Raw genomic sequence first — 12,085 nt, forward strand, 5'->3', positions numbered from 1 at the left:
AGAACAACTGGAATAAGGACTGAAAAAGTCAAAAGTCGGTGGAACGAGAAATCGTTAATTTTTGTCTGAAAGCCACAAACAAAAGCACCTGCTAAATATTACCTAAAGCTACAATTAAATCCTACAGATGAGAGGAGGACATTGACTGTGTGGCTTTGAGGACCAGCCATGAGCCAGGAAGATTCCTGCCTGTGGGTGCTCATTTATTCCCCAAGCAGTGCCAGCGACATGAGGGGGAACCAGCTCCAGTCCTGCCCAGCACAGCTCAGCCCCGTGGGATAAATGGATTTGGGAGCACAGACACTGCAGTCACTGCTCACAGCCCTCATGTCAAGCCTCAATAAGAAGACCATCCACTTAAGGTTTTTCTGAAGTTGATGGTTTTTATTTCAGCTCCTGGCGATCAATAAGTGCTTTTTCCTTCCCAAAACAATCCCAGTGTATGAAGCCAAGCCAAGACTGAGCAGGAATTCTCTTCAGGAGACTCAGAAATGCTCTCAGCTGATTTCCAGTTATGAATTATTCCACCACTCCTAAGATACACTTGAATATTTAGATGTTATCATTTCTAGTAAATCAAGAAGGTAAAATTAACAGTAACAAACACTTTTTCTGAACAGTTAAAAGAAAGATATGATCTCATTATCTTTTGAATTTTATAAAACAAGTATTATTAAACATTGCAAACTTGTAAGAAGATTTCAGTGGGCTGCAAATTCCTACTCAAGGATGCAATCATCCATCTGAGAATAATGAAAAAGAATATTAACTTATAAAGCTATGGGGCAAACAGCCTACAAGCTCCAAGCCAAAACCATGCTGCATCTGTTTCCATTAGTAACTGAACTGATATTTTGCCTTGTGATATTGAAATTGCCACACATTTCTCTGCAATTCTACAGCAACTTGGGGTGGAAAAGATGAAATATATATGTCTCAAAAATAAAAAGTGACTAAAGAGGTAACCTGAGAGTGGGCACTGTCAGCAAATCAAATCTCAAAAGAAGAATGACTGCATCATAACAGTGCCCACAACCAAATCTATCAAGGAAAAATCATGTTTACATTTTTAAAGTGAAGTATTTACTAATTCTGCCCCAGTAGTACAAGTAATACAGCAACTCTCAATCTTAAATTGTTTTTAAGAATGAGGCAGAGCTTGGCATTAGGAACAGAATCAAAAATCCAGCATCACGCTGTCACCTTCCCTCTGAAAGCAGACTCAGAGCAAAAAGCCTCTCCCCTCTGATCCCCCCACAATCTCCTTCATGTGGCCCCTGAGGTTCCAGGCACGGAGATTCCATTAATGTCAGTGGAAGCTCCCAGAATGGGAGAAGCTAAACAGCAACCAAACCCAGGCAGGCAGCTCTGCAGCCCTAGCACAACACCCTGCAAAAAATGTACCAGCCACAATTTAATAGCCTGTCATTCTCCTGCTGGAAGGGCTCTGTGCCACCTTCTGGCCCCATCACACAATAATCCATCAAACTCTCACTGGCACAGCAGAGGTGACCCAGGACCACACACTCCTAATAGGCAAAATGCCACTGATAACCACTGAGACAGCATCTGAAACACCCTGAATCCCTGCAAATAGCTGCCTGCAGTCCACACAGAACATCTCTTTCTGTCCACTCTCCTTCCCAAAAACATCCATCTGAGAAAGGTCATTATTTCTGCATTTGACTGGAGACAACAACTCTGGAGCACTCTCAGGTAACCACAATAATTAAGAGAGACTCTAACAGCATGTTTCCATGCCAAAGGCCCTCAAGTGCAGTACAGAGAACATAAGAAAAATAAAGTAAAACAAACAGCTTACTCCTCAGTGGAACACTGCCAGCTCCCAGGTGAAACACAACTGTTATGAAATTGCATGCAGCAACATGAGAAGTTTGAAGAACCAGAAAGGAACATCACCCAGTTGACAGCAGGTCACCCTGTCTGGAGTTTGATCACAGGAATGTTGAATAAATCAGCACTGCAGAAAATGCTGAAAATGCACCTTGGCCCATAACAACTCACTGTGCTGACAATACTGGGCTCAGTTCCTCCCTGATACCACAGCTGGGGTCGTGCTCTCAGTGCTCTGCAGGGTTACAAACACCAGCAGAAATCTGCTGGCTTAACCTTAATCCTGAAAGGATGAGGGCAGTGATGGAGAGGAGAACACCCTGAGGCCCTGGTGAGCACTGTAATTATGCCTTCCCTGAGAATGATCCCCATCCTTGTCCAAGTGGTTTGTACTTTTGAGGATTTACTGGATCTACTGCTGATCCCAGATTCTCAGACAAACCTTCCATTTCCCAGCACACTGTGATTTCACTCCCTCACTTGTCTTCTTAAAGTCTTCTCTACCTACTTCACCCCCACAGTGCTATGGTAAAACAGCATTTCTAGGACTCCCAGAAATTACTTGAAAGCAGAAGCAGAGCAGGATATTTCATGGGAAAGGTCCCTGGCTGAAATGCTCCCCATTCACAGCCCAGCTGAGCACTAATTCCTCTACACTTTCTGTGAGCAAACCTGTAATTAGAAGGTATTTCCTCATGGATGAGTTGAGGCTGGTCAAGGGTTTATCAGGCTCAGTTGAAAATACAGGACACGCTGGTTTTACAGACATCCATAAACAGAATCTAAACACTAAGAACACTTTTAAAGCACATAAAAACCACTTTCAAACATTAACTAACATGATATGTGCACAAACCAGAGCAAAGAGGTCACAGGAATTGACCTGCTTTACACAGCTGTGCTCAATTCACTGACCTGGAACAGCCTTTAATTAGGCATTTCCATACCCTTAAAACAAAGGCAGAAATAATGCCCTTTCACACAAATAAGAGATTTGCAAATAAGTTTTCCAAACAACATACAGCAGAGCAAAAATCCATGAATCTATGAGGTGCTTACAGAGAAATTATTCATAAATGCTTTTCAAATCTGGCATGGAGCCTAAAATGTCTGAGGTATTGGCATTTCTGTACTTGGGGCTTTCCTAAGAAAACAGAAACTCCAGTCAAAAACCCATTTGGAATCACTTTGTGTCAGCCACCATGTTACAGCTGTGTCCTGTCCAAGCTCCCACAACCTGCAGGGTTCCAGCTGCTGAACACGACTGAACTGACACACAGAAACTCTTACTTGTACGAGGCTTTTCACAGGAGGATGGAGATAAACAGAGGATGCAGTAATGGGATCTAAGCAAACAGCACAGCCACACTCAAACACCCAGTTCAAACAGTAACAGCACAGTCTGACCTGTTTCAAGGCAAGATCTAATTCCTCTAACAGATTAACTCCTCCACCCTTTAAGTAATTTTGCCTGTCATCTCCCAGGCTGATTCTTACCAAATACTTACAAATATGCAAATCTGTGGCCTTCAATTGATCCTAACACCACTCCCCAGATGAGAAGAACATTGTCCCTGTCTCTGCATGACCTGCACTCTCTCTGTTTCTAGGGTTAAAAAATAATAATCCTATCTCCACAGAGTAATTAATTCCAGAGCTGAAAAATTACCAGCCTGCCTTTGTGTCATGTAGAAAGTCTACCTGTATTTACTTCCCTGGTAAGATCCAACAGACAGAGGCAATGTGTTAAATTATTATAAACAAACATACAGTCCCATAATAGTCACAGAAAGCAAAGTCTGATATAATCTTAAATGAGGGATGTTACACATTCCACCACCCTTAATCCAATTTAGGCAGGAGCAGACAGGGCTGAAGCATCAGCCTCCAAAGCTACAACTCTTTGGTGGCTTTGCAGGATGAGCCTGGACCATGCAGCACAGCCACTGAGGTGGGCAGCAGTGTAAAACTGAGGTGCCTGGGCTGCTGGAAGATGTCCAGATTCAGCACCTCTGAACAGTGAGAACAATGAAGCTGTTTCCCCAAGAAGCAACCTGAGGGAGCACAGCACAGCACTGCCATGGACTGGAATCTCTCCTGAGTTCCACCAGGACCCACCTCTGGCTACAGACAGAGGCAAAGAGGCAAGTTACTGAACTGCAGGTGAAGCCTGCCAGAAGAGATCACAAACAGAGAAAACTGTCTTTCCCAGAAAGCCAACAGCAGCAGCCAGTGCAGCTCTGATGAGAAGCGGTGAACTGACAGCTCCAGAGGCCCAACTCCTCTCTCCTTTCTCCCAGTACACACATGATCACTGCACACACCTCCTCACAGTACATCTCCCATCAGTCTTAACTTCTGGAAAATGAAGCACATTTAGTCCCTGGCCTTTCTTGTGCCACAGCAAATAAGGAGGTCAGTATGGAGTTTAGGTGTGAAGAATTGTTTTACACAGAGCTGTTAGTAAAACACAATCCCAATCATTCCAGGTTAGTTAACAGGGATACCTGAAGGAATGAAGAAGGTGTAGCCTTGTTTCAGCTCAATTCTTTGGCATCGTTCCACCCTGTCTCCCAGAAAGATATCACTTTGCTTTCCTGAGAGAACCCATTCTTCATAAAGTTCTAGATTCTGCAGAGTCGGTGGAATCAGCCAGAAGATCTAAAAACAAAATGAAGATTTAATTATTACCAACAGTCAACAAAAAGAAACAGCTGAGAGACTCCACCAAGGCTACAGTGTGTCAGGCAAACGAGCTCCTTTCTGCATGGAACACTTGTTTTCCAGGTGTGGTACACAGAGGCACACACAGACAGCAGCAGCAATTAGCCCACGTGCTGGAAGTGCCTGGGTAACTGTCACTTGTCATCTCTCCTCCAGAAATATCTTACTCAGGAGCTGCCTGTGCTTCACCTGCAGCTCAGAGCAGTGAGCTGGTACAGACAGGAACAGGAGCGGCACCATGACCGACTGCAGCGCCCACCACACGCTGGCCACACCACAACTGGGAAAAACATCCTGAACCAGGAAAGATGGCAACACAGCTCCACATGCTGTGTATTTTAAGGCTTCTGTATCCTTTAATGTTTCAGCTCTGGCTTATTGTGCTGTACACACAAAGAAACGTGGAATCTCTAAAGGAACAGAAGCTTTAGCTCCAGAGGCTTGTGAGGGCACTCTGACCCAACAAGGGTACACACAGCCACATCTCCCTGCAAGATCCTTCTGGACCACAGCAACAGCGAGCCCAAAATCACCAGCACCAGCAAATAACACATTTGGGATTTCAAATAAATCACTTGTTTGTTTCATAACAGTGACTGGTGTCCTTCTAGTTCAGTAAACTCTGTGTGGATCAACAAAGCTGCTGAAATAGTCTGATCACTGGCTGATATCCTCAAGGGAAAAAAAATAAGAGAGAAAGAAAGGGGGAAAAAAAGAAAAGAAAGCAACCCCTCCACTCTAAGAGGCATAGAGAAATAAAACCAAATATCAAAAAAGGTTCACCTACCTTCCCCCCACGGAAAACGTGATACCACACTGAAGTGCCACCAAAATCAATATGAAAATCAGTGAAGCATCCTTTCACACTCATCAAACAGTACCTGCAAGTAGAGTGAAGGACAAAAATGAATCAGTCTGAAACAGTATTTTTCACATCTTAATTTGCAGAGGTTAACTGCCTGTGCAATGCTGCTTCCACCAATTAAGTTTCTGCATTTACAGTACAGAAATTTGTCTCATGAAGGTAATGAGGTTCCTGCTGAAAAACACATCTCTCCATGTCTGAGTTTGCTGTTCATACAAGAGGAATTAAAGCTTCCAGAGTTAGGGAACAGAAAAACATTAAAAGTTAGGCTGTTCAGAAATATTTCCTATGGCACTGCCTGTCCCTGGGGTGATCTGTTTAATGCTCTCCTCCATCACTTCAGAGACATAACCTTCACCAGAAGTTGTACACAAATTGCTGCAAAGTTTTGAAAAATCTAATTTGCTTATAAATCCTCCTGAATGTTCTTTACCTACTTGCCACTCATGCCATTTTTGCAAGGATTAGGGGACAGAAACCTCATTTGGCAAACTAACTCCTTTTTGTTCACATTTCTAGGCATTCTGCATCAAAACACATAAAGGACCCAGCTGGCAGCCACACTAACTATCAAATCCACTATTTTTTACGCCGTCTTGATACAGGATTTGAGCAGTTCAAAGTCTGCATTGCTGGAAAAGACACAAGAGCTGTGGTCTGGCTGCAGGAATCTCCAGCCTGCAGCCACCATCTGTAACTAATGGCCGAATCACAGCCGCCCTCCTCACTGTAGGCACCTTTGCAAACGCAGGAAACACACACCACTTAACCCACTAACCTCTTTTCCTTGTTCCGGTCTCCGTTTCATGGCTTTTTTTTTTTTTTTTTTTTTTGCTTTGGTTTGTTTTTTTTTTAAGGGGAGTTATGGAAACACTACCGGAAGGGGATTTGTTAAAAAAAAAAAATTTAAAAAAAGGGAAAGGATAAAAAAAAAAAAAACCAAAAAAAAGGTTTGATTTAAGTGTGTCTTTTTCTGCTCACATTCAGGTAGGAGAAGCTCAGCAGTATGCAGCCGGCGTGCAGAAGTCCCTGTAGATGATAGGCTGGGAAGGACCTTACCATGTGTCTGCAGCAGGCTGGCAAATCACAGCCACTCTGGGTCCATAAGAGCCGCTGCCTAGCAACCACATCCCGAGCCGGAGTTGACAGAATGATACGCAATGCTGTCATGAAGACAGTCAATTTGTGGGCTTCAAAAAAGGTCCTGCGCCTTCATCTCACAATTAAAACCTCTCCTTGTGCAATTACACGTCTCTCCTCTTGCCCACTCTGGAATTTTTTAAATTTTTTTTTTTTTTTTTATCCTTCAGAAGCAGGAAGAAGCTTTTGCTGCCCCTGGGGTATTTCAGATGCTTCAAAAATCACAGCTAGCCAAGAAGCTGTCTACACTCTCAATATGCTCCATTTCAAAATATGAGTCCTTCCCTCCCAAACACTTTTTTTTTAAAAATTCTCCTTTTATGTTTTCTCTACCAAGATGTTGTTGATTACAAGTCAGATAGAATTTAAAAACAATAAAAGAAGCCCAGAAAGGAAGTTGCCTTTCTTCCAGCCAAACTGCAAAAAGTCACAGATTGAATAATTATTGCTCATTAGGAAAAAAAAATCAGCATAGAAATTCTCAGCTTGTAAGCACTGCTGAGTGTTAGAGGTTCATGTTGTTTTAAAGTAAAAAATTCAAATCCTTATGGAGTCAATTATTTTCAGTTTCCAGAAGGCCAGATATTAAAATACATCACACTAACAACAAAAAATTTCTAGACAGTGCAACCTATCAACAATCACCCCCTGAATTAAGATATTCTGGAAGAGCAAACATGGCCTGGGCATTAGCTGGTTTTAGCTGTTCCTCAGTAGTCAATAATCTAAACCTGAAGCAGGCAAACCGTTTATGTTCAGAGAGGTAATAACAGCATTGAATCCTGTCAAATCAAAGCACTTAAAATTTAGTTTTGTGAGGAAACACCAAAGCAGATATAACTGTGAACACACAACTCTTTCTTTTCCATGTTTTTCCTCATTTTCCCCTCTGCTTTCTTGAAACTCCTCTAAACACAATTTCCACTCCAATAAAGGTGATTTTAGTGAAAGAGTCACTTATGGCAATTAATAAAAACCTGCAAAGGCATTTGGAAAAATAAAGTGTTTTTTCTTTCCATCCACAAACAAGCCATGCCTTAATTTATGCTGTTAATCTCCCAGGCCTGCTTTTGTCCAAGCCCCAACAGCTCGCGGGCGGCTGAGGAGCCTGCGGGAGGATGTTCCGCCACGCAGCTCTGTCGCTGGCTGCCCGAGCCTGGCACAATGCCTTTGCATTGACCTCCACAGCTTCCTCTCCCGATGCACACCGCAGTCACATGGGCCCAGCGCGCTCCGTGCCACCGCTCATCTCAGGCACCGGCTCCTCATCGCCAACAGCTGCTCATTTGGGGAACCACTCAACTTTTCAGGGTTTTCCATAACAACGGTGGGGAAAAAATAAATAAATGAAAAAAAAAAAAAGGGGGGAAAAGCACTAACACAGCATCCACGTTGAAAGAAATCTAGGAAATACATCCCACTGTGTGCTGTGGCCCCCACAGCGCTCTGGGCCAGGACAGGTACAGCGGTTCCAGGAACACAATCCCATATCGGGCATGGGGAGACAGCATGACCAGAGTTACACCCTGAAAACGCAAGCAACCCAAAAGATGCCCCAAGTTGAATATTTTCACAACAGCTACCACATCCAACCCCTGCACACTCCACTTTATCTCCCTGCACAGCCTCAGTCAGGGTTTTAAAACACGCAGCTGCTTGTAATCGGTTTGGGGGGAGCTTCCCTTCCCGAATGAAGAGTTTGGTTTGTGTTCTCCACAAGCCTGAAATTTGTCCAGTTAATGTATTGTTATTTTGGAGGAAAGATTTATGATGTGGAAAAAAAGGGGAACTTCCCCCCCCCCCCCCCCCCCAAAAAAAAAAAAAAAAAAAAAAAAAAGGAAAAAAAACCAAAACGAAAAAAAACCCCACAAACATCTGGGGAAATTTCTTAGAGAAATGATGCGAAGAAATATGGAGTAACCTGCAAACTCACGAGGAAGAACAAACACAGAGATCTAAAAAAAGAGAGGGAGATGATACAAATGAAGCTAAACCACTAAGCAAACACAGCGAGCTGGTAACACAGGAACAACACAGACACCGCTCCATAAACCAGCGCAGAGCCCACACTCCCAGGCAAACCCACAATGCACTCGCCACGCATCGCTACAAACCCGCAAGCAAACAGAGAAACAAAGACAGCGAGAGCCGCGCCGGGATGCGAAGGCAGCGGCGGGCAGGGCAGCAGCGGCAGCGTTCATGCACATGGGCCCGGCGAGACGCGAGCGGACGCACAGGCAGCGGCGGCAGCAGCGTTACCCCGAGCTCAGCTCCTTCTCCCCCGCAATAGGCACCGCGCACCATACGGCTCTATTCCCTCTGGCATTGCGAGGGCTCCCCTGCCACTGAGCTCAGCCCATAAACCACTCCCAAACCCCAGCAGAGGCTTCTGTTTTTTGTTCGGGCCAATGAGAAAAGTATAGCTCACTCTTCCTTCCTCCCAGGAGCAGCGCCGGCTGGTTGAAATCCCCGAGCCTGAAACCGAATACCACAGACCCATGAGCCAACTGCAAGTGCCAGCGCGGGGAAAGGCGCGGGCCTGGCTGCCCATCCCCGGGCGGGAGCGCCGCTCCGGGCGTCGGGGGCGAGCGGCCCCCGGCAGCATCCCGGCCCCGCGGGGGCCCTTGTGCCGGGCCTGCGAGCGGGGAACAAAGGCTACCTCGGGGCGCCTCGGCCCGCACCGGCAGCGCTCCCACACTGGGGCCCTGCAACTGGAAGCCACCAATTGCGCCGCAAGACAAAAGAAACCATTGTCACCCGGCAGGCACCGGCCCGGCTGCCGCCCCCACCCTCGCCTCACCGGGCAGCCACCGGCCCCGCCGCTGGGGGAGGGCCCGGCTGCCCCGCGGGGATGAGCCCCAGCATCCCCTCACGGAGGGCCCCGGCTTCCCGAGGGGTGAGCCCTGGCTGCTCTGCGGGGATGAACCCGGCTTCCCTCAAGGATCACCCCGCTCCCCCGTTAGGGATGCGAGCCCCGGCTCCCCGCAGAACCCCAGTACCGGAGCAGCCCTGCCCGAGGAAGGCCGCTCGGAGCCGGCCGGAGCGGGCCCTGCGCCCTGCCGGGACCAACCTTCGCCCCGTGCCCGTCCTGGGGAGCGGTACCGAGCGCTCCCAGCCCGGGGGAACGAACCGACTCGTCACACACGGTGCTCACCACACCCCGCGCACTTCAAACGCACATGAAAGGCCCGGCTCCTGCCCCGAGGGGGTTACGGTCCGAGCCAGCCACACACACAAACAACACCGAGATAACAGGAGCCAGTTTTCTGCCACGCACCGCAGTTTGTGAAGTGCCTGCAAATCACACTCTCAGACCACACTGGCACCAAAGCAAGCGACAACACTTCCCTCGTCGCACCCTTGCCCGGTCCCAGCCCCAGTGGGACACCAAGGCTATGAGGGGTGGGCTCGGATTTTTAAATTTTTTTCCCATCACAGTGAGCTGAACCAAGCCAACAACTCACTGCGAGCCAGGCCTGTCTGCCCCTGGAACAGCACTTTGGTGTCTGTGAGAGCACAACTCATTTCTTCATCCTGTGACAAGGCTGTTCAGCTCCAGGGCCACCACAAACTGTTGTAAACACTGGTGGTTATTTGAGTTACATGTGTGATGCTGCTCCTCCAAGTTCTACCTGAAGGAGGATTTGAGAACTCATGCACTGATCTGAAGATATCACATTTTATTTACTTTGCTAGCTTGGAAAGTCTTAACGAACACGCGCTTATTGGTGTAAATTTTTTTGCTGAGTTCTATTTATAGAGGTTTTGTATCAAAAGCAATCCACAAATGGCATACAAAGTGCAGACAAGTCTCTCACATGTACAAACCAGTGCCAGGTTGCCTTGTGGGACCTGCGAGCTCCCTCGATTCCCTGTCTCCAGAGGCACCCTCAGCTTCTAATTAGACCACAGCTCAGCAGAGCATTTTAGCATCTGCTTAAATCCATCCCTACTTAGTAAAGGAATGAATAGAAAGGAACGGATGGCTGAACAACAGCCTGGGAGAGGGAGAATGGGGCTGAGGACATGCTAACAGAGCAGCATTCCTTTGAGAACAGGTAGATGTTTCACACAACATATCCCATCCTTAACTGAAGGCCAGCATCATTATAGAGACCTGTTACAGCAGTGCTTAGATATTTAAAGTAATAGAAATTTTGAAGGTAAAAAGGATGTTGCAGTGACCAAAGCCTTCATTTTCATTTGTTCCACAGCACAAATATTACCAAGTTCTTAGAAATTCCTGGTACTGTGGTACTGTTTCATGTCCTGAACTGTAGCTATTCACTGCCACTGCATTGCAAATAATCTTGCAAGGCTACAAACACAAAAACACAAAACCCAATAAAGAGGATAATAATTCCAGCAGGGCTCTCTCTTTTGATAAATGAAAAATCAAATTAGTACTACTTTTTTTTTTTTTTTTTTTTTTTTTTTTTTTTTTTTGGGTTGACTCAGCTGTATCCAGATTGCTTCAGTTCTGGATGAATTTAAACAGAAAAACAAATCTCAGCCTGTTGTGAGCTACCTGAAAATGGTGTTGGTGATATAACAAGCTTCTGCCTCTAAAAGCTGATGTTAAAATATCATTGCCTTTTTCTGCTGGCTCTTGGTTACACAGCATCTCCCCACTCTCATCCAGGATCCCATGTCTGCAGGAACTTTTCTCAGGAACTGCACCCTGAGACGTGAAAGAGGGGACATAAACTATTGCCCCACTTAATTCAGTCCTCTAAGGCTCCTGAGGTAAGCAGCCACTTACCTACAGGCAGAAACATAACTTTATTACCCAGAATTTTGGAAGAAGTGAATGGTGCAGGTCCAGGCGCGGGGCAGGGCGCTCTGGTACCCGAGGCAGCAGATGGAGCGTTCTCTAACTTCACTCCCAGCACGGAACTCGACGTGCAGGAGCCAAGACAGACATTTGTGTCTGGTAATGCCATCTGTGTCTGCGAAACTGCAGCGCTCTCGCTGGAGTGCTTTTTGTTTGTAGGGAACACGTTAATGGTGGGGATGGCATACTGCAAACTCTCAGCATTATGGGAATGCTCAGAACGAGAAAGGAATGAATCGATCCCATTTCTGAGCAGCAGTCATTAATAAAGCATATGAATATAGATGATTCACAGAAAAGAATGGGCAGTGTGAAGCAAGTGACTCCACAACTGAACATGATTTCCTTCATAAGGGCTCAGATCCTCTGGGTTCTCACAGCAGTAGCTGGGACCAGTATCTCTACAGGAAAGGGTCAAGTTGAATTCCCAAAGATGGAGAAAGCCAATCTCTTGAGGAGTTCATCTTTAAACCAGACACACTCATGGAAGAGCAATCTCTTTGAGAGTCACTGAGCTCACAGAAACCACTTCTACCTCAGGACAGCCTTGCCTGAACTGCAGACAGTCAAAGTTCAGAAGGTAATTTTTAGGAGTGGCATCATTTTACGCTCACATCATTCTTACACTCCTGCCAGGGCATCAATGCCAGCACTCAACAGCAGACAGG

The 12,085-nt window shown here is 46.1% G+C and overlaps 1 protein-coding gene across 8 annotated transcripts in view; it reads right to left on the bottom strand.

Annotated features, from left to right (window-relative positions):
* The window catches only part of KDM2B (lysine demethylase 2B), a 109,291-nt gene that overhangs the window by 63,090 nt on the left and 34,116 nt on the right, over nt 1–12,085 (bottom strand). For 5 of the 8 annotated variants that reach the window (XM_064727336.1, XM_064727335.1, XM_064727334.1 and 2 more), the window contains exons 7-8: nt 5,366–5,459; nt 4,362–4,515 (exon numbers count right to left, since the gene is read on the bottom strand). In XM_064727336.1, coding sequence (XP_064583406.1) covers nt 4,362–4,515; nt 5,366–5,459 — 248 coding nt within the window. Of the gene's footprint in view, nt 1–4,361; nt 4,516–5,365; nt 5,460–8,818; nt 8,923–9,011; nt 9,134–12,085 lie in introns of those variants that run through there. The other 3 variants (XM_064727342.1, XM_064727341.1, XM_064727340.1) reach the window with 3 other exon arrangements.

Source organism: Zonotrichia leucophrys, chromosome 15 (genome assembly GCF_028769735.1).
Source record: "Zonotrichia leucophrys gambelii isolate GWCS_2022_RI chromosome 15, RI_Zleu_2.0, whole genome shotgun sequence".
NCBI classification, from domain to species: domain Eukaryota; kingdom Metazoa; phylum Chordata; class Aves; order Passeriformes; family Passerellidae; genus Zonotrichia; species Zonotrichia leucophrys.